We start from the raw sequence: 19,217 nt of genomic DNA on the forward strand, positions 1-19,217 counted from the left end.
ATACAATCTGAAATCTGACCTCTACTCCATAGCGTGTGGCAAAAGTATTGAATTTGTAGAATTTTCAGTTCATTTGAAGGGAAATTAGAGTCAGGTATTTCAATCAATGGGATAATAACTAGGTGAGATCCTGCTTTATTTAAAGAACAGAATTCTCTATCAAAATAAGATTGTTACAACACAAGTATGTGGGAATGTATTTTTGGATTAAAAACAAAGGAGATTTCTGAGGATCTCTGAAAAACAGCTGGTGATGTTCACCAGCTAGAAATGTTTACAAAACTCTAGCCAAAGAGTTTAGACTCCACCTGTCTTCTGTCAGGCAGTATGTGTGCAATGGAGGCAATCCAACATTACGATTATCCTTCTCAAGAGTGTTTGACCCACCAAGATCACCCCCAAAACAAGGCTTGTAATAATCTGGGAGGCCTCAAAGAACCCCAGGATAACATCTAAGGAATTATTTATTTATTTATTTATTTATTTATTTATTTATTTATTTATTTATTTATTTATTTATTTATTTATTTATTCATTCATTCATTCATTCATTCATTCATATAGACTCAGGGCGGTGTACAACCAATAAAACAACAAGAATCCCCAAAAAATTAAAATACAATATCAAATTTAAAAAACTGATTCAATCGCTGTAACATTAAAATATTAGCTAAAATTTATCAAAAACTAAAACCTAGATAAAACCCTATAAAAACCCACTAAAATCCCCATACTAAAATCAATCAGGCCAGCCCCGCTTGGTGAAAAAAGAAAGTCTTGAGCTCGCGCTTAAAGGTCCGGAGATCAGGGAGGAGACGGAGTCCCACCGGCAGATCATTCCATAAAGCTGGGCCCCCCACAGAGAACGCCCTTCCCCTTAAAGGCATCTCTTACATTGGCAAATGTTGGTACTTATGAGGCCACTATCAATAGAACACTAAAGAACAACAGTGTGCATGATGGGGTTGAAAAAAGAAAAGCACTACACTTGAAAAACACCATTGCTGGCCATATTACAGTTTGTGAATGATCACATGTATAAGCCAGAAGGCTCTTGGAAGAATGTTCTTTGAACAGATGAGACCGAAACATAATTTTTTTCTCTTGAGTGGAAAGCATTATGTTTGTCAAAAGGCAAACACTGTATTCCAGCATAAGAACCTTATCTCATCTGTGGAATATGGTGGTGGCATAGTTCGGGCCTGCTTTGCTTCCTCTAGGCTAGGATGGCTTGCCATCATGATTGGAAATTTTAATTCTGAATTGTATCAGCAAATTCTACAGGAAAATGTCAGAGTATCTTTTCATGAACTGAAGCTCGAAAGAAAGTGGGTCATGCAGTAAGACTATGACCCAAAACACAGAAGTCATACATATAGTTAAAGCAGAAGAAAGTTAATGTTCTGGACTGGCCAAGTCAAAGTTCTAACCTTAATCTCAAGAGATCTGAGTACCTGAAGCAGCCAGTTCACATGAGGAAGCTAAATGTACTGAAGCCGTTCTGAAAGGAGGAACGGCTAAAATTTCTCAAAGCTGATATGCAGGACTGACCAACAGTTATTGGAAATGTTCAGTTGAAGTTATTGCTGCCCAAGTGGGCACACAATTACTGAAAGCAAAGGCAAATATATAGCTTTGGATCATTTTCCTAAATGATAAAAAACAAGTTTAATGTTTTTCATTTGTTTGCTTAATTTATCTAGTTTTAGGTCTTGTGTGGAGAATAAATCGTTTTAGGTTGTATTTATGTCAAAATTTTGCAAATTCAAAAGGGTTCACAAACTGCTAAGTACCACTGCACTGTATGATTTGAGTAATGATATCTCTAGGAGGGTAATAAGATTTAGTTTTCTAGCAATCATAATTTGGAATGGAATGGTGGTCAGTAAGAAATAAGGATGCTTATATTTTTTATAATATACATATCCTGATCACCTAAAAAAATTAGTATTTTGATACACAATCATAATCTCACTGCAACAACTCTATTTCTACTTTCTGTCACTGTAATATGAAACAATCAGGCATAGACAACAACTAGGGATAGAATAAATCAAGCAATTTACAATCCAGTAGAATTATAGCAATCAGAAGATAGTGTTATCCAGATAATATGAGTGTACTGTATATTAGTTAAACCAAGATTATAATCTGTTAGAAATACAAGCACAAACTATTTATTTTATTTTGCACTTTCATTGTCAGAAAAACACCCTTTATGTCTCTTTCCAATTCTGATAGATTTCTAAAAAAAGCTTTATAAGGGATGCCTCTCAAATCATAAAGTATTTCTCAAAACCAGAGGTGGTTTCTACAAAGGATGGATGAGGCATTGTCACTCAGATATCAAGCAGTGTGAGAAATTACTGGCAGTGTTTAAAATTTTTCTCTTGTAATCAATGTGCATATTTCAAGCTATGTATTTTTTACTCATTTACCTTAATTAATGGTGTTCTGCCAAAGAAGAATCCACATATATAAGCAGCAATATCGTTGCAAATCACACTTAAGCTTGGAACAAGAAACCTGCACATCAAAGGGGCGGAAGTTAAATAATTTAAATTAAAAAAGCAGCCGTATTATGACCATAATGCCTTAGTCTGTAATTTGTATTTCAACAATACTGGTGTCTACTTAATCACTAAGAACTGAACTCAGCTCAAGAGAGTCTGTCATTAGCTTTTTGCCAAAGGGAATCTCAACTTCAGAGCAGCTGCTAAGCAAGAAAATGAAGTAGGAACGTTGCTCTGGTTCACGCAAGGAATAATGGTAACCCAAACCAGATAAACTACAGGTAGTCCTTGACTGATTACCAAAATTTATGTTGCTAAGTGAGAAATTTGTTAAGTGAGCTTTGTCCCATTTTGCGACTTTTCTTGCCACATTTAAGTTAAGCGAATCACTTCAGTTGTTAAGTTACAAACACGGTTGTTAAGTGAATCTGGTTTCCCCATTGACTTTACCAGTCAGAAGAGTTGCAAAAATGATCACATGATCCCGGGACACTGCAACCATCCTAAATATGAAGCAGTTGTCAAATATCCGAATATAAATCACATAACCAGGGGAATGTGGCAACCGTCCTAAATATGAAAAATGGTCATAAGTCACTTTTTTCAGTGCTGTTGTAACTTCAAGTGATCACTAAATGTTGTTAAGATGAGGACTACCTGTAAAGCCATTTGAATTAGGGAGAGAGATTTTCAATAATACCTGGTTGCTAAGCTATATTCATCCATGAGTTTTCAACAAACAGATATTGTACTCCAAGTATCGTTAAACTGAAAGCAAGTGCTGCTACTGTGTTGGTGGGATTTGCCAGGACTTTTTTAGAAAAAGGTGCAGACCAACAAAGAATGTAGTCAGTGGTGGGTTCAATTTTTTTTTACTACCGGTTCTGTAGGCATGGCATGGCTTGGTGGGCGTGGCAGGGGAAAGATACTGTAAAATCTCTATTCCCTCTCTACTCCAGGGAAGGGTTACTTTAAAATCTCCATTTCCTCCCAATCAACTGTGACGCGGGAGGCAGAGAATAGATGGGGGGCAGGGCCAGCCAGAGGTGGCATTTGCCAGTTCTCCGAACTACTCAAAATTTCCACTACTGGTTCTCCAGAACTGGTCAGAACCTGCTGAATACCACCTCTGAGTGTAGTGTTATCTTCCTTGTTATGTTAAACAATAAAGCTTACGCAATCATGCTCAGTAATGTTATGGTTGTCAGCCCTTGACTTACAACCATTTATTTAGTGACTATTTAAAGAAACAACAGTGCTGAAAAGAGAGACTTATGACTGGTCCTTGCACTTATGTCAGTTACAGCATCTCTGTGGTCCTGTGATGAATTTATGACAGTTGCAGCATCCCATGTTCATGTGATTGCCATTTGCAAGCTTCCCAATTGGCTTCTGACAAGCAAAGTCAATGGAAGAAAGAGACACAAAGAGCTTATAGTCAGCCAGCCAAACCATGGTAAAATTGGACATGACTCACTTAACAATCTCCTTGCTTAGCAATGGAAATTCTCAATTGTGGTCATAAGTCAATAACCACTGCATTTATTTACTTCTTAATTTGCCATTTAACTCTTAGCATGAAACCTATACTATTTATCTCTGCATATATTCCCACATACATTATATTCCTAAATCCTAAAGAATCCCATTTGCAGGGAGTTTTTTTGTCCTCTTAAAGTATCTCTTTAGACACCTTTTAGCTACCTTGGAGTTAGTTGGCTTCTGTTGCTAGCTGGCGTCCTGCTAATCTCAGTTCAACACTGCTGTCTGTTGCTCTGAAGTGCTGCCAATGCATAGGCTTTAGTTATCCTTCAATTGGCAATGTGGGGAAAGGAAAGTATGTTACTAGCTGCTGGCTGGCTGGCTATAGGCTCTTTGTGTCTTTGATGGACATGGAGGGGCTGCTGGACTCTACTTTTTCTTTCAAATATTCCACAGTTATTGGAATTCATGCCCAACATTGTTTTGAAGCCAGATGATACACTTTATCCTGGCACCTGTTCACCTCTCTTTGCTCTCCCATAAGACAAAAATAATTTTCTAACTCAGACCTACACACACTAGCTGAAAGCTTGATTATCATGACCAATTCTTATCAATCAGAAGATGAAGGCTTTAACTGGGAAACTTTATAGCAATATTTTCTGACACATCAGAAAGGTCTCATTTCAAAACCATGAAAAAAACATTAAAATACAGTAATACTCCTTAGAATGTAGATATAGATATAGATGTATACCCAAATTTTCAAGAATTATTGTTCCCTTACCAGATCATTCCTTCAAACAGATTTTGGATGACAAGATGAGACTGAGTTACAGTGATCAGCAAAGTGACATGAGTCCATGCGAACTGGTAATAGTGTAATAATACAACAATTAGTTACAAAAGCAAAAAACTTTCAAGACAAGACAGTTATGAGAAGAGACATCTATAACAATATTTATATCTTCCACTTGGTAATTAAAAATGCATAAATTAACTTAATATGAATGGCACGTAAGGAAAATCATAATGATCAGTCTAGATGTATGCACAATATAGAATTGGAATATTAAAATATTAGTGATATATGACATGGTGAAATCATGCTATGTAACTGAAAAATTGTACATAGGTTCTACAAATTATTAATGCTTAAAATGTGATCTCCACAGAACCAAATAAGTCCTTTCTTATTAATAAATTCAATGTGCTGCTCCTTGTAATACTTGTATAATGAAGTAACATCTCAATATAACTAATGACTGATCAACTAACAAACATTTAGTTTGTTTAGTTTCTACTTGCATTCTACCAATTTTTGTTAGATTTGACCCATATCTTTATTAGTTTGATCTAGTGAAAATACTAAAAGAAATGTTTTCTCCAATACAAGCATATAACTTTCAGTTTTTGTTTGTAGAGAATTTTCAAACGCCTAACTTAATTGTAATGGCCATTAGTTAAAAGTCATATTAGCTCTAAAAAGGCATGGACTAGGCATTATCACACAATCATTTAAGATTTTGTGTCTTTGCTGCAAACAAACCTTCAATTTCCCTGCAAAGCAGTACTATGAGCAGATTTTGCAAGACAGCTCTTGTGTTACTATATAATCACAGGATGCAAAAACTGTCATTTTCGCATTTAAATGTTCATTCTGAACTTATTTAGAATACAGTCAGTTTTGCTGACTGAAGTCTACAGAAAATAGGAATCTTTCTTTGTGCTGAAAACATTGTAAAAATCTTAGAATTATTGAATAATCAATGTTAGAATCTTCCTATTTTAAGAATCTGGGATTATATACTACTAAGAATAATTAAATGTAGAATTAATAACATGGTATAAATAATTTTAACTTGTGTCCGTGAGTCTTTAAAATTTACTTTATCAACATTTTTATTCCAAAACCAAAACATGTTTTAAAGAGCAATTGAAATACTCAAAGATCAATACATACCATATAAAACTGTAAGCGATAATGTCTCTTCACCAAACTCAATACAAACATACAAAATCCTATACAAAAATAAAAAGATAGGTGTATGTTTTATAGCAATGTTCTCCTTATGCTAAGTAAATCGTATCAAGCTCATTAACATAAGACTGCTCATTATTAGTTCATTTGTACTGATAAGAGCCCACAATGCAATCTATAAATATTCTGAATAAATACATTTAATACTGTTATTTCCATCATGACACACAAGAAATATGTACTTGTGTCATTTCTATCACAATATATATGATGTTACTTGCCACCATCCAAGTTACTTTCCCCTTCGGAAATTCAGTAGGTCAGCTTACACACTATATAATTTAAGATAAACTGCATGATTTGCAGCATGAAACCTGTGAGCAAAGATCCCATTTCTCAAGTTCTGTTAATTAATAATATCTGGAAGTGTAACTACTGTATTCTGATTCAAGGAAGTCGTCAAAACATAGTATCATAAATCAATTTATAATTTATAGCATCTGAAAAACTAAATTGCGTCAAATAATTTTTAAAAAGAAATCTTAGCTATTTGGTTAGCTTTGCAATTGTTTTTTTTTTTTAAAAATCCAATATTCCTAGATTGTTCTTTATCTTAAGCAGTAAGTCAAATAATTAATGAATTTCTATAAACCATCTTTTGAAACTATAATTTTGGCTGTTATTAAAAATGCAAATTCTATGTAGCATTTATTCTTATCTATTAATAAGGTTTGCAAATTAACATACACCTTGATCATCTGTACTCCATGCAAGTTTGAAAAGCACATTAAAGGGCAGCTTCTATCATATATAATCTACTACCCAAAATGCCCTAGAACACAGGTGTCAAACTCAATTTCATTGAAAGCTGCATCAGGGCTGTGGTTGACCTCGGGGAGCTGGGTGGGCGTGGCCAACTGGGGGGCGTGGCCAGCTTGACACCACTCCCCAAACTGCTGGCATGTTTCCTCTTTGCATTGGGTAGACTGGGCTGAAGCAACGCAGGCTGGCCCCTTACATTTTCCAGGACAGCTCCACAGGCCAAATGTGGCCAGTGGGCCTTGTGTTGGATACCCCACCCTAGAATCTCTGCAGCTACTAATACACATTACATTTACAAGGCAAGAGTGCAATATTTGAAAACATAATTCTGCCTGTTATGTGATCCAGAGAATTTCTTCTTCCTTGAAAATGTTAATGCTCTTGCTACAGCTTGAAATTAAATGGAGGAGAAACTGAAGAAACCTGACAAACAGTTGTCCTGACATGTTCCACTTCAAAAACCATATAAAATATATAACAGAAAAAAACTATTATTTATTTCTATTATTATTACAATGCTACTGCTAAATATACGCTCTCAGGACTGAACAAAGATTGCCATGTCTTTTCTAACCCATATTCCCAATATCAGAGCTAATCTACAGTTTCATTAAGAAAAGATGACAGGAAGAGTATCAAAAATTATTTGATAGGTCTACAATATTCACTGTAACTCTTGGATATGTATTTTAGATTCCTTTCTTTTTAACCATCAAAGGCTATGGAGCTATGCCAAGTATTCAAAGTGTGTTTCACAAAGCATGTTGGTGCAAACAAAGAGAATCTCCTTAAAGGCTGAGACATTCTCCAGAAAGCCTTGTGAAAGCAGTTGCAAAAGCTCTTTCAAATTTTCTGCCAGCAAAACATTTTACGTGCACATGCATGTAGAAATGTCCTCGGAAAACTGCCACTGCCATTGCTTATGTCAACTCACTTTGCAATACATTGCTATGAATGTTCTCCATTGTCCTAATAAATTTATATAAGGTTCATATTTTGTATTTTGAAGAAGAATACCAGAGGTAGAAGTTACATCAAAGCACGCAAAATACATTGACTACTGACAAGCTTTATTCTTACCTGCCAGATAAAGTGTAAAAGATATAAATCGGTGGTAGCGAATTAGGAATTGAAGTTGTTCTCGTCTCTGAACAAAAGTAGCAAAGTAATCTGCTACTGTCTCACCATAAAAGAAATAGTTCACACATAACAAGAAGTACCTGTAACATACATTATAGATTAATTACTTTGTGAGATGTGAGCTACAAAGTTTATTATATTTTATTTTACTTTCTTAGTATTACATATAATTTAAAATGATAAAATCAAAACATTCACTCAGTTTAATCCAAAAAAATACCAATATTCTGATACTTTAAAATAAATCATGCAACTCATGGAGGGTTGTCTAAAATAGACATATTTTGCCCTAGGAAGAATACAATTATTTAAATTAGTGTTATTTGATAAATATTTATAAGTTGGACACCTTATTAATTCAATTAAGTTGAATTGATTCCACTGTTCTGGGGGTCTCAAGGGTTTAGTTTAAATGCATTCAGAATGGAAGCAACACACAAAGCCAGCAGCTGGAAGCAGAATCATTAAATCCTAGGTTGATATTTTTCTTAGAAAGCAACCATGAAAAGAAAAATTTGGAATCAGAGCTAACATTTTTTAAAAATCCAGTTGTTACTTACCAGCTTAATGTTCTAAACCATGGTAGGTCGTAAGATCGATATACTCTGTAACCTATAGTGATGATTTCATGAAAGCACTTGACTTGAATCGTTAAGACCTGAAATAATGGAAAGGGGTAACAGAAGTTCTAACACCGGGTTTTCTAGAGGCATGAGAGATTATAAAATATTCACACACTGTCATTTCTAGAATTTGTATAAGTCAGTTTGTCTTAACTGAATGAAACTGAATTGTCATTCTGCTGATATAACTAGAGAAGCATATTATTCTAATAAAACCACAAGAATTCTGAAAATTGCCCATTTATTGTAACATTGCAAGGCACCTCTATGTGCATGAACATCTTCATTCATTGTTGTTACAATTAATCCTTGGATTGTGACTTTTACAGTTCCACCTAACATGAAATGTTAGGATGTAAAACTTACAAGCAGCATCAGCATAAATGATCCCATGTATATAATGAGGGAGAAACCTGAAATCATTGCTAAAGTTAAAATTCCACGAATCCACCAGTTCTTCCATCTGAAAAAATCAAATATACAAGTTGGTTTTACAAGCTCTTATAATCAGAGAAAATGTTTAGTTAATCAATAACATTACAAACAATGAAAGTTTTGAATACAGGCATTTCTTAAAAATAAATTCAACTTTCACATGAGAACTGACAACATATCAGAAATATTTCTACTTGTACTCAATGATCTTAGTTCTAAGGAAATAACCACAGGATTCAAGTGATTGTTCTGTTAGTAAGATACATATGTGAAGTATACAATAAAACTACAATGTATTAGAAAAGTTTAACTGACTCAATATTTGTACATTAATGAGCGATCTGAACTTTGTTAACATGTCCACTTCCATTTAAATGGTTGCTGAAGACCCTTCTAAACAGCTCTTTGCATATAGCCTATGACAAATATTAATTTTAAGTTAATATCACTCCAGGTACATCTGTCCCTCATACCTGGAAGATAAGCCAGAAAGAGCCTTTTTAAAAATTTCTGGAGTGCTGTCTGTTGCTGGGACAACTTCAGGAACTTCTGAATCATTTCTGAGGTCCAGTTCACCAAATTTTTCATCTTCATCTATATCCTAAAACACAAAGTTCAAGACAGAAACATAATATTCAGCAATTGACGCACAAAAACATACCAGAATTTTAATTAAAACAACCACAGAAAGCTGCAAGTATACACTAACATAGCTGCTTTACTCAAAACACCCCAGAAAGGATGCAGTTAGATATCCAAACTATTTAAACTAAGATATGTAATGCTGTTGTTGTTGTTGTTTATCATTTGGAGACTGACTATAGCAGTTTCAGTATAAAATCTTAATTGGTCAGAGAATTAGGCTTTCTGGAATCTGGGATTTTGTATATACAGTACATCCTTGACCCCATTAACATACAGTTGTGAGATTTACCGTGGGAATCAGTAAGATAACACATTAGAGACAGTAATACTGTGCTATTTTAATACTGTTAAGAATAAAAGGAATATGAATATGAATATCATGTTGAACAACTTTAAAATATTCTCTCAAAGCATGTTTTTAAGGCTTCACACATCTGTTCTTATTTCTAAATGCATAAATGCTTCTTTCAATAAAGCAGGTAAAAGAAGTTCATAAAAGTGAATTTTTGGTTGCAACTGTAGCATGTCCAAATGTTCTAACAAGCAACCATTCTTCTTTCATTTATTTCTTCGTTCAGTGATTTTTCTAAGATGTATCATTCTCAATGGATTGTGGGCAATGAAAAACATAACAGCAATATAATTAAAACAAACAACTAAAACAGTAAAATCCTACTGAAAAGTACCAAACCAAATCAAAAGGCAACATGGCCCTTTTGTTCAGCTTGAACCAATGGCATAATACAATAAAACTGTTTAACTTGCTTACTCTGTAAAAGTGTTCTTAAGTTACCATGTTAGAAACAAAATGTTCACATTTAAAATTATCATACATATCAAAACTGAACATACATCTCAGGTACAGTTTTAATCAACAACAAAAAAACCTATAACAATAAATTGGCACGTTTGTTAAATCAACTCTATTAATTTCTTCAAAATAGCTTGAGCTATGTTTTCATGCAAAGAATAAGTCACATGGTTTATCAAAAAACTAATAATGGTGTTTTAAGTACTGATATTGTTACGCTGAAATTCCAGATTTCCTTAGGTTGAAGGAAAATAAAGAAATATAGTATTTCATTATTCTGTTGTATTTATGCAAAATATGTAATTCTGAACTGAATTATATGTGTCCTTTTGAGATCTATATACTCCACAAGCCATGGTTTCTAACTGCACAGAGACTTTCTTAGCAAAGTATTGCAAAAACTCCACTCATAAAAGTACATTACCATTTGCTGCACTTTAGTGCTATGTAAAAACTATAAACATAGCAATATTTATATAATTCCACTCTTATAATGTACTTGTCAATCCAGGATCTGTTGGGTCAAAATTTTAGAGATATTTCCTTATCTACATATAAAAACAGAATGTCATGGGGGGGGGGGGTTTAAACATGCGCAGAAGCATCCTGGCAGGTGGGCAGAGCCTCCTGTTGCTACCAGTTCACCCGATCTGGGGCGAACTAGTAGCAACCCACCACTGATCATGGGCAGGCAAACAGCAGTGGGAATAAGGAACAACTTCCAACTTCCTGCCAGCTTCCCAATGACTTTACTTGTAGGAAGCTGGCAGAGATTGTTGGAAATGAATATCATGTGACTATGACAGATTGTGGCAGCACAAAGCACTGAAGCAGCCACAACTTTGCCAAATTTCAATTTCATATTAGTCATGAGTCCCAGATTTTTGATAAATTCTCTAAATTAGTCCATTTGAGCTATGTTGATTCAGAAATAGTCTTACGATGTACTGTTTCTAATTGATTACAAAAAATCAAACAGACATCAAACAGAATTTTATAGGTATATAGATGTATTAAAGTTTACATCCCAAATCATACTCTTCCAATGTTTCTTATCAAAACAAATGAAGTTATTTCTGGATGCACACAGTCCAAATGGTGCATCATCGTGCTAAAATGTTTGAATCGGCATACCTCAAATCCCCTAACTTAAAGAATGAGTACAAAATCTGGAAGTCATTACGTATTTGCAAAGCTGTGACTGCTGTAGCATTGCCATAAGCACATGATCATCACCATAAGCACATGATCATCACTCCTATAAACAAAATCAGTGGAGAAGCTGGCAGAAATTCAAAATTCAGAAGTTGATCCTGCTCCAGCTGGGTTTTTTTTTGCCCACCCATAGTTATTCTGTTTATTGGTTAGGTAAGGAAATATCTCTAAAAGGATGATCTAACAGGCGGTTGTCTAGTAACTAAGTAATGTAATTACTTAGCTATTAATAGCAATTTTGAAATAGTTAAGAGTACAGAATAAATGAAGATGAGAACATTTAAATGTCCTACAGCTGCATAGCTCTCAAGGAAGAATAATTAGATATGTATCACTGAAAAGGATGTTTGATTAGATGCACTACTGGTTTCCTTGCATGAAATAAAAAGATTAAAATGAACTCATCAGTGTCACTTTCTAGCAGAAGGACTATTGTTGCGAGCATCTTAGAGGCGACACATTAGGTAACCACAGAAGTGGGTAAAGAAGGATTCTGTACATCCTTTCATTTTTGCTAATTGACATTATGGGAGTAACTCATTCTCTTGATTAGTTGGAGTACCAGTTGCAATAATAGTATTAAACTATAACAGAAAACCATGAAATCCTAATAGGTATTATCCATAATTGAATGCAACTAATGTCATGTTGTTTTAAAATTGCCTAAGATAATATAAACACATTCATTCTAGCACAAAATAATACATGTGTTCACTGAAGTACAGTGCCTTTCCCCATTACAGGTAATCCTCAACTTAACAACAGTTCATTTAGTGACTGAACGTACAACAGCACTGAAAAGAATGATTTATGACTATTTTTCATATTTACAACCATTATAGCATCCCCATAGTCATGGGTTCAAAATTCAGACACTTGGCAATTGATTCACATTCATGACCGCTGCAGGGTCCCATGGTCATGTGATCACCTTTTGCAACCTTCTAACAAGCAAAGTCAATTGGGAAGTCAGATTCACTTAACAATCATATCACTATCTTAACAACTGTAGTGATTCACTTGTGGCAAGACAGGTCATAAAATGAGGCAAAACTCACTAAACTAATGTCTCATTTAGCAAAATAATTTTTGGGCTCAATTGTGCCTCAATAAGTCGAGAACTACCTATGCTGAATCAGTATCATCCCCTTGCCCTTCAGATGGCAATGAACTATGCCTATATGCTTTCTCTATTGTCAATCCCTAATCTCTCCCAATTCTCTCTGCTTCCTTGCAGCTGAATAGTACTGTCCTGTGATTATGCATCTGCAGCATTAACAAAGCTATTAATTTACCTTTCTGACTTTGCTGTCCTTCCTTCTTTTGAGCATTCCCAGAGGAAAATATCTACCAATTACTACATCAATGGAGTGGGGTGGGATTGGCATCTGAAGTTTGATATCTCTAAGCCTGAATCCTTTCTCTCGACTAATAAATTTAAGCACTGAGAAGGTGGCTGGGATTATCAAACTGAATCACATAAGCACACGCATAATCCTATGAATATGCAAGGCACAAAAATCTTCTAGTTCCAGGATCAAGCAGGACTATTTTATTATCATTACAATGTAGTACAATTTTAACATTATCCAAAGCCTCTGGAACCATGCCTGAGTGCAAAACAAGGCAGAAGAGGATGGTTATATACTGATGCATACATTTGTGTTATAGACCAATGGCCTGACTAAACAAAAGGGGTTTTACAGAAGTAAAAAAAACTTTCACATCTGCTTTTTTCTATCTCCTCTATACTGAAAATACAAAGAATGGCACATAAGTAGTTAACAGAGGAAAAGAAGAAATGAGAACATAACCAGATCAGTCTCAAACTAGCAAGATTTATCCAACAGATCTCAGCTGTGAGAGGCACTTGAATTTGTCACCAACTAAATGGATTGAAAAGTGCATCAGATGTATACAATTTGCAAATGTCACTGGTCACTGTCACTTTAAGGGGGAAAACATTATTTTACTATAAGTTAAGACAATTTAAGCCTGTCTGACTCTTGGGTTGAGGAAGAGATAAAAGAAAATTACAAAAAAGACATTGCCAAGGTACCACAGTTAGATGCAAGTATGGAAATTCCTTGTATATACCCTGCTTCCCCCAAAATAAGACATCCCCTGATAATAAGCCCAATCCCCTGATAATAAGCCCCCCAAAAAAGGCCAAGTGCTTATTTCAGGGTTCAAAAAAATATAAGACAAGGTCTTATTTTCGAGAAAACATGGTATGTTATCTCAAACAAAAGTATCCTAACATCTCAAATATCTTCACTCTGCAAATCAGCACCACAATTCAAACTAAAAGGTCATTTATAAAGGTTGGGTATTCATAAAGGAATAAAGGAATATAAAGGGCAACCTTTAAGAGGTGACGTAACAGGAAGGAGAAATGTAAAGGGTTCTATAGGTCTTACCTAATTCACAGTAGATGGAAAAATTAAATAAAACATAGCTTATTTATCTAAACCAAGCTGTTTTATGAAAGTTCATTGATGGAACTGATTTTAAAATAAACATAGCAAAACTTTGGATTCATCAATATAATCCTTTCTATAGTTTTACATGCTTTGTAATATAATGCAATAGTAATGATCATGCATTCAGAAAGTTTTCAATCAGTAGGGGATACCTGCTCTAACATATGACGGTGAAAGACACTCACAATCAATACAAAAGCTAAGGGTGGTGCAAAGAGCCATGGAAAGATACATGCTCAGCATTACAAGACAAGATAGAAAGACCTGCACATAGATTAGAAAACAAACAAAAGTATATGATATCATCAAGAGAGTAAAAGAATTGAAATAGAAATGGGCTGGTCACATAGCAAGAAGAACCGATGGCAAGTGGACTAAAGCAGTCATAGAATGGATCCCACAAGTGTCCACGAAAGAGACCTAAAACAAAATGGATTGATGGCATCAGCAAGTATTGCCAGCCCAATTGGCAAAAGAAAGCTCAGGACCATATTGGTTGGAAACATGTGGAAGAGGCATTCTTCCTACAGTGGATAGACAATGGCTATGATGATGGTGATGATCATGCAACCATTATCATTTACACCCACAGGTCTATTTCAGAAACTCAATGACACTTTGGAAGCTTGTTATCAGAATTTCACCATGAACCGCTCTGATCTGACAACTTGACTAAAGATATACTTGTGATATATACAAGATTACATTTTCAGTGTCAACCAATGTCATGGTTCAAGAATCTTAGCAGCAATATCTGAAGAATAGTTGAACTACGGGTGATCTGATTTCTCATCCATTTAAAAAATAAGTCTGTACAATAAAACTTAACACATCAGGAAGAATAGTAGACTAGCACTTCACAGTTACAATTCTGTAAGGGCAGCATGGCAACAAAGCCAATGTACAATATTAGTGTCATTTCAATGGCTATAGAGGTACATAGTGCTTATGAATCCAAACTGTTTGCATTTTACTTGCAACCAAAGGTGAAACAATTCAAAGGCTTAACTATGCTCAGCTGCTTAGTTAAGTTAGTTGATAAACAATATTGCATATGGAGTCCACATCTTACCTCAAAATAATATATTTATAGATTCTAGTTAAAAAGTAGCATAGAAGCTCTCCATCCTCCATTACTTTTATACCTTGTAGTAATAAAATTGCCAAAGAATGATTCATCTATATTCATGTCTAATCCCAATTATACACTTAAGATATTACTTAAACATTTAAAACTTACTGTAATAATTAAATGATGCAGCTTACTTTATTTTATACAATGCTAGTTTTGTTTAATTTTTAGGTAATAGAATTATACATAATTGTGAAAGTGTATGATGCTCTTTTTTAAAAACATGTCTATTCAAATATCACTATACAACAAATTTCAATTTAGTTTTTTTTCCTAATTCCTTATGCCTAAAATAAATAGAAAATAACTTCTGTTCCACAGCAACTTTGCTTCTATGGTCAGAACAATATTTTGAAATTTATCTGTTTTTGTGAACATTCTCAATTCACATTCAATGCTGAGTAAACTTCCAGAATATTCTGGAATTCTGGGAACTGTCAAAAAGTTTCTAGAAGTGGCCAGAATTTTCTAGAACTTTCTGGAATCTTTTAGAATTTTCAAGCACTTTCTGGAACTATCCAGTAGTATTCATAGAAGTATAAAAGCAAAGGTATCTTAAACCAGCATTTTAGTTTTTTCTAATTGCTGAGAGAACAGTAAATAGCAATATTTGATTTAGATGACATCAAGAGGTTGTTCGCATCCAGCAGATGCAATTTACTACGTGTGTGGACAATTTATCAAGACAAGAGTGATAAAGTACTCTTTAAAAGTGTCTGTTAAGATGTGCGAGACTTACAAATCATACTTTGGAATGCTTGTTGGGATCAAGACAAGCCCTGGGCACCTCATTTCACATGTGAACACTGCAACTAAACTCTTGAAGGTAAGGTGAACAATTGCTGCTCACTAATGGAATTTTCAGTGAATTATTAGTTTAAAAGAGTTGCAATTAAGAAAATTTGCACTATTTTCAATGTTTTAGGAAAATACAGACAACAATATATATTTTATGCCCTATAACTTATATTTTGCACAAAATTAGGTAATGTGTGAAATATTTTTTTTAAAAAATTTTATACTGCTATATCTACAGGCTGATACAGGGGAGAAAAGAAAGCTGTGAAGTTTGCTATTCCAAGAATTTGGTGGAAACCAACTGACCATTCAAGTAACTGTTACTTCTGCATAGTGATCCTTCCAAATATCAAACTGGCAAGAGCACGCCTCCTATCATGTATGCAGATATTCCTCCATCCATCACCCCAGTACCGTACTGCCCTGAGCTCCCCATTCCCAACCCTCCGAAGAGGGATCAGCTATCTTCAGAAGTGAGAAACAAGTCAGACTGCAAGGAAGATATTGCAGGTACAGATTACAATTTCAGATGCAGCCATATTCATCCAGGCGCCTCAAAGCCTTGTTGCTTCATAATGGGGAAAAAGTACCCATCTCTCCCTAATGGCTCACTCTGTGCATCTCAAGGAGGACTACACCAGTGTCAAGATGTTACTGAGTCCCTTGAAGTACGACAATTATGGCTGGGAGATCATTGGAGACTTCAAAATAGTGTCATTCCTGATAGGCCTCCAAGGCAGTTTCACAAAGTTTTCTTATTTTGTTTGCTTCTTGGACAGCAGGAACACTAAGGTGCACTATCACAGAAGGGACTGGCCACAGCAGACCAAGTTTTCCGTAGAAAAAACAACGTAACGTGGGAGCCGCTGGTAGAACCTTGGAAGATGCTGATGCCACCACTGCACATCAAGTTAGACCTCATCAAACAATTTGTCACAGCTCTAGACAAGGAGTCGGCAGCTTTCAAGTACCTCCAAGATCTCGTTCCACAGCTGTCAGAGGCAAAGTATCTTTGTTGGACCATAGATAAAGAAGAACATAGAGTGTGACAAATTCGCCAAGAAGCTGAACAGAAAGTGGCTTGGAAATATTTTGTTGTAGTGGTTCATGGCTTTCTGGGTAATCAAGGCTGAAACTATCAGCAGGTGGTTCAGACTCTCATAAAGAATTGTGCCAAAATGGGATACAGAATGTCAAGATTCCTATCCTTGATGCTTGTCTTGACAAATTCAAGGAGAACATGGGTGCTTACTCAAAGGAGTAAGGTGAATGCTTTCATCAAGATATACTGGATTTTGATTCCTCATTACCAAGGACAGTATAATGAAAGCATGATGGGAGGACTATGCTTGGAGGCCTCTTTGAGAAAGCCATTTGCAATATAGCCGCAAATCTAGAAAATCTATTCATTTCTGAACCCTTGTAAGTGGTTTTGATTGTCTTTGTGTATTTGCCATCCAAGTAGGTATCATTCTTCTCTAACTGCTTAAAAACATAAAAATTTGCCTGTTTTATAAATATAAAACTTTTGTGGGCTGTGATCGCAAATCAAAGTTTGTGATGAATATAGCCGTTTTTGCATAGGCTTTAGACATAAGCTGTTTAAATACAACACTTAGAAGCCAGAAACAAAAATTGTGTTACATAGTGATTACAATCCATCCTCTCCAATAGTCACAAAATTCAATGCAAAATGTTCTCAGGTGTTTGAAAATCACTTTAAGGCTCTTAAAATGCTAGTTTCCAGTCATGTTAGACTTTGAACTGAGTGCTGAATATAAGCATACTTATAAAGGGCAGAATATGCAGTATCTTATGTTTTACTTCTTTCAGCAATACAAAGTCCATAAATTAATATGCTGTTTACATCCTATAAGTCAGCAAATACCTTGAATATGGGGGAGGAGTAATATACAAGCAGCCTCCTACATAGAGCACAGACTGCAGGTAGAGAGGAAATGGCTTCTTACCGCAGAAGTGGGAGAAGCAGAACAGCCACATTTTTAAGCTTACCTAGTTCCCATTTTATAGTAGAGTGATAACAAAGGAAATGAAAAATAACGACTCCAATATAAGCCTACATGCACTTCCTTAAAATTCGTCACATACAGAAGGTCGGGGGGGGGGGGCGACTTCCTAAGAGGGAAGACATGGAAACAAACACCACCCCGAAATATATTACTCAAGCATTATCTTGAAAAGTGATGCTACAGAAAGAGGAGATGGTGAAGAAATACCTTTCAGTCCCTCCTCTTCCAAAAATGAAGGGAAGCCACATTACATGTCAAGGAAGAAAAGCTTTGAAGCCGGATGAGATATCTCCCAGAACTCCCACCTTTCTCTCCGGCTGCATACCTGGAGACAGGTTGAAGAGGCTCACCGAAGAGGCTCACGTCAGACTTACCTTGTCACCCGCACTTTCTCTTTCATGATCTCCAGCAGCTCCTCGCCTCCTGAGCTCCGACATCTCGGAAGACATGAAAAGCAGCAGCCAGGACACAAGGAAGCAATCAGAAGATGTGCAAGGGTGTCAACCCTGTTGTTTATTGCTGAGGCCAGCTGGAAAAAAAATTTTTTTTTAAACATTGTAATGAGAAGGGAGAAGAGATACTGAGACTGGAAAAAAAAAAAGACTTAAAAGGTTTATACGTAATATTAAGTTAAAGAGAAATTTTAAGAGATGGCAGCAAAACAATTAAAGTCAACTGCTACAAAAACTCCAGGAACATTAACACCGAGTCTCTCCAGCACATACAGCAGATACAAAATCACTAAATTTGGAAGCACTTCAGGATAACCTGAAAGAATTTATGAAAGAATCTCTTAACGATGCTATGAATTGGCAAACTTCCCAGATAGAGGATAAGTTTAAATTAATTACAGAAGAAATGTCAGAGATGAAAAAACAGATGTTAGAAATTCAGACTGGAAATAAAGAAGTTAAAGAAGGTTTGGTGCCAGCAGTACAGGGTCTGGCATCAAATGTGATTTTATTGGAGCAGGAAGTAGAAGAAATAAAGAAAGTTAATTTAAAATTGGAAAATGAGATTGAGGCAGTTCAAAGTAAAATGGATAAAGTTGATGATGAAATTGTTTTGGTACAATATAGAGCAATGGAACTTGCTTTTATTTAATCC

The 19,217-nt window shown here is 35.2% G+C and overlaps 1 protein-coding gene across 1 annotated transcript; it reads right to left on the bottom strand.

Moving 5' to 3' along the window:
• Window positions 1–2,384: 2,384 nt before the first annotated feature.
• On the bottom strand, window positions 2,385–18,617 carry LOC131187262 (phosphatidate cytidylyltransferase 1-like). Its single transcript, XM_058161530.1, has 8 exons — window positions 18,485–18,617; window positions 9,470–9,597; window positions 8,928–9,024; window positions 8,499–8,596; window positions 7,879–8,018; window positions 5,959–6,017; window positions 4,783–4,865; window positions 2,385–2,526 (listed from the first exon to the last, which is right to left on the bottom strand). The coding sequence occupies exons 1-8, from the start codon at window positions 18,557–18,559 to the stop codon at window positions 2,427–2,429; spliced, it is 780 nt and encodes a 259-aa protein (XP_058017513.1). The 5' UTR covers window positions 18,560–18,617; the 3' UTR covers window positions 2,385–2,426.
• Window positions 18,618–19,217: the final 600 nt, after the last annotated feature.

Source organism: Ahaetulla prasina, unplaced genomic scaffold (assembly GCF_028640845.1).
Source record: "Ahaetulla prasina isolate Xishuangbanna unplaced genomic scaffold, ASM2864084v1 Contig116, whole genome shotgun sequence".
NCBI lineage: Eukaryota > Metazoa > Chordata > Lepidosauria > Squamata > Colubridae > Ahaetulla > Ahaetulla prasina.

Coding starts and splice junctions, on each gene's coding strand:
- LOC131187262 (XM_058161530.1), bottom strand. CDS start 18,559: ATGTCTTCCGAGATGTCGGAGCTCAGGAGGCGAGGAGCTGCTGGAGAT. Junction 9,598..18,484: donor GAGAAAGTGCGGGTGACAAG/GTAAGTCTGACG, acceptor TTTGTGTTTTAG/GATATAGATGAAGATGAAAA. Junction 8,019..8,498: donor TGGTTTAGAACATTAAGCTG/GTAAGTAACAAC, acceptor TGTATGTTACAG/GTACTTCTTGTTATGTGTGA.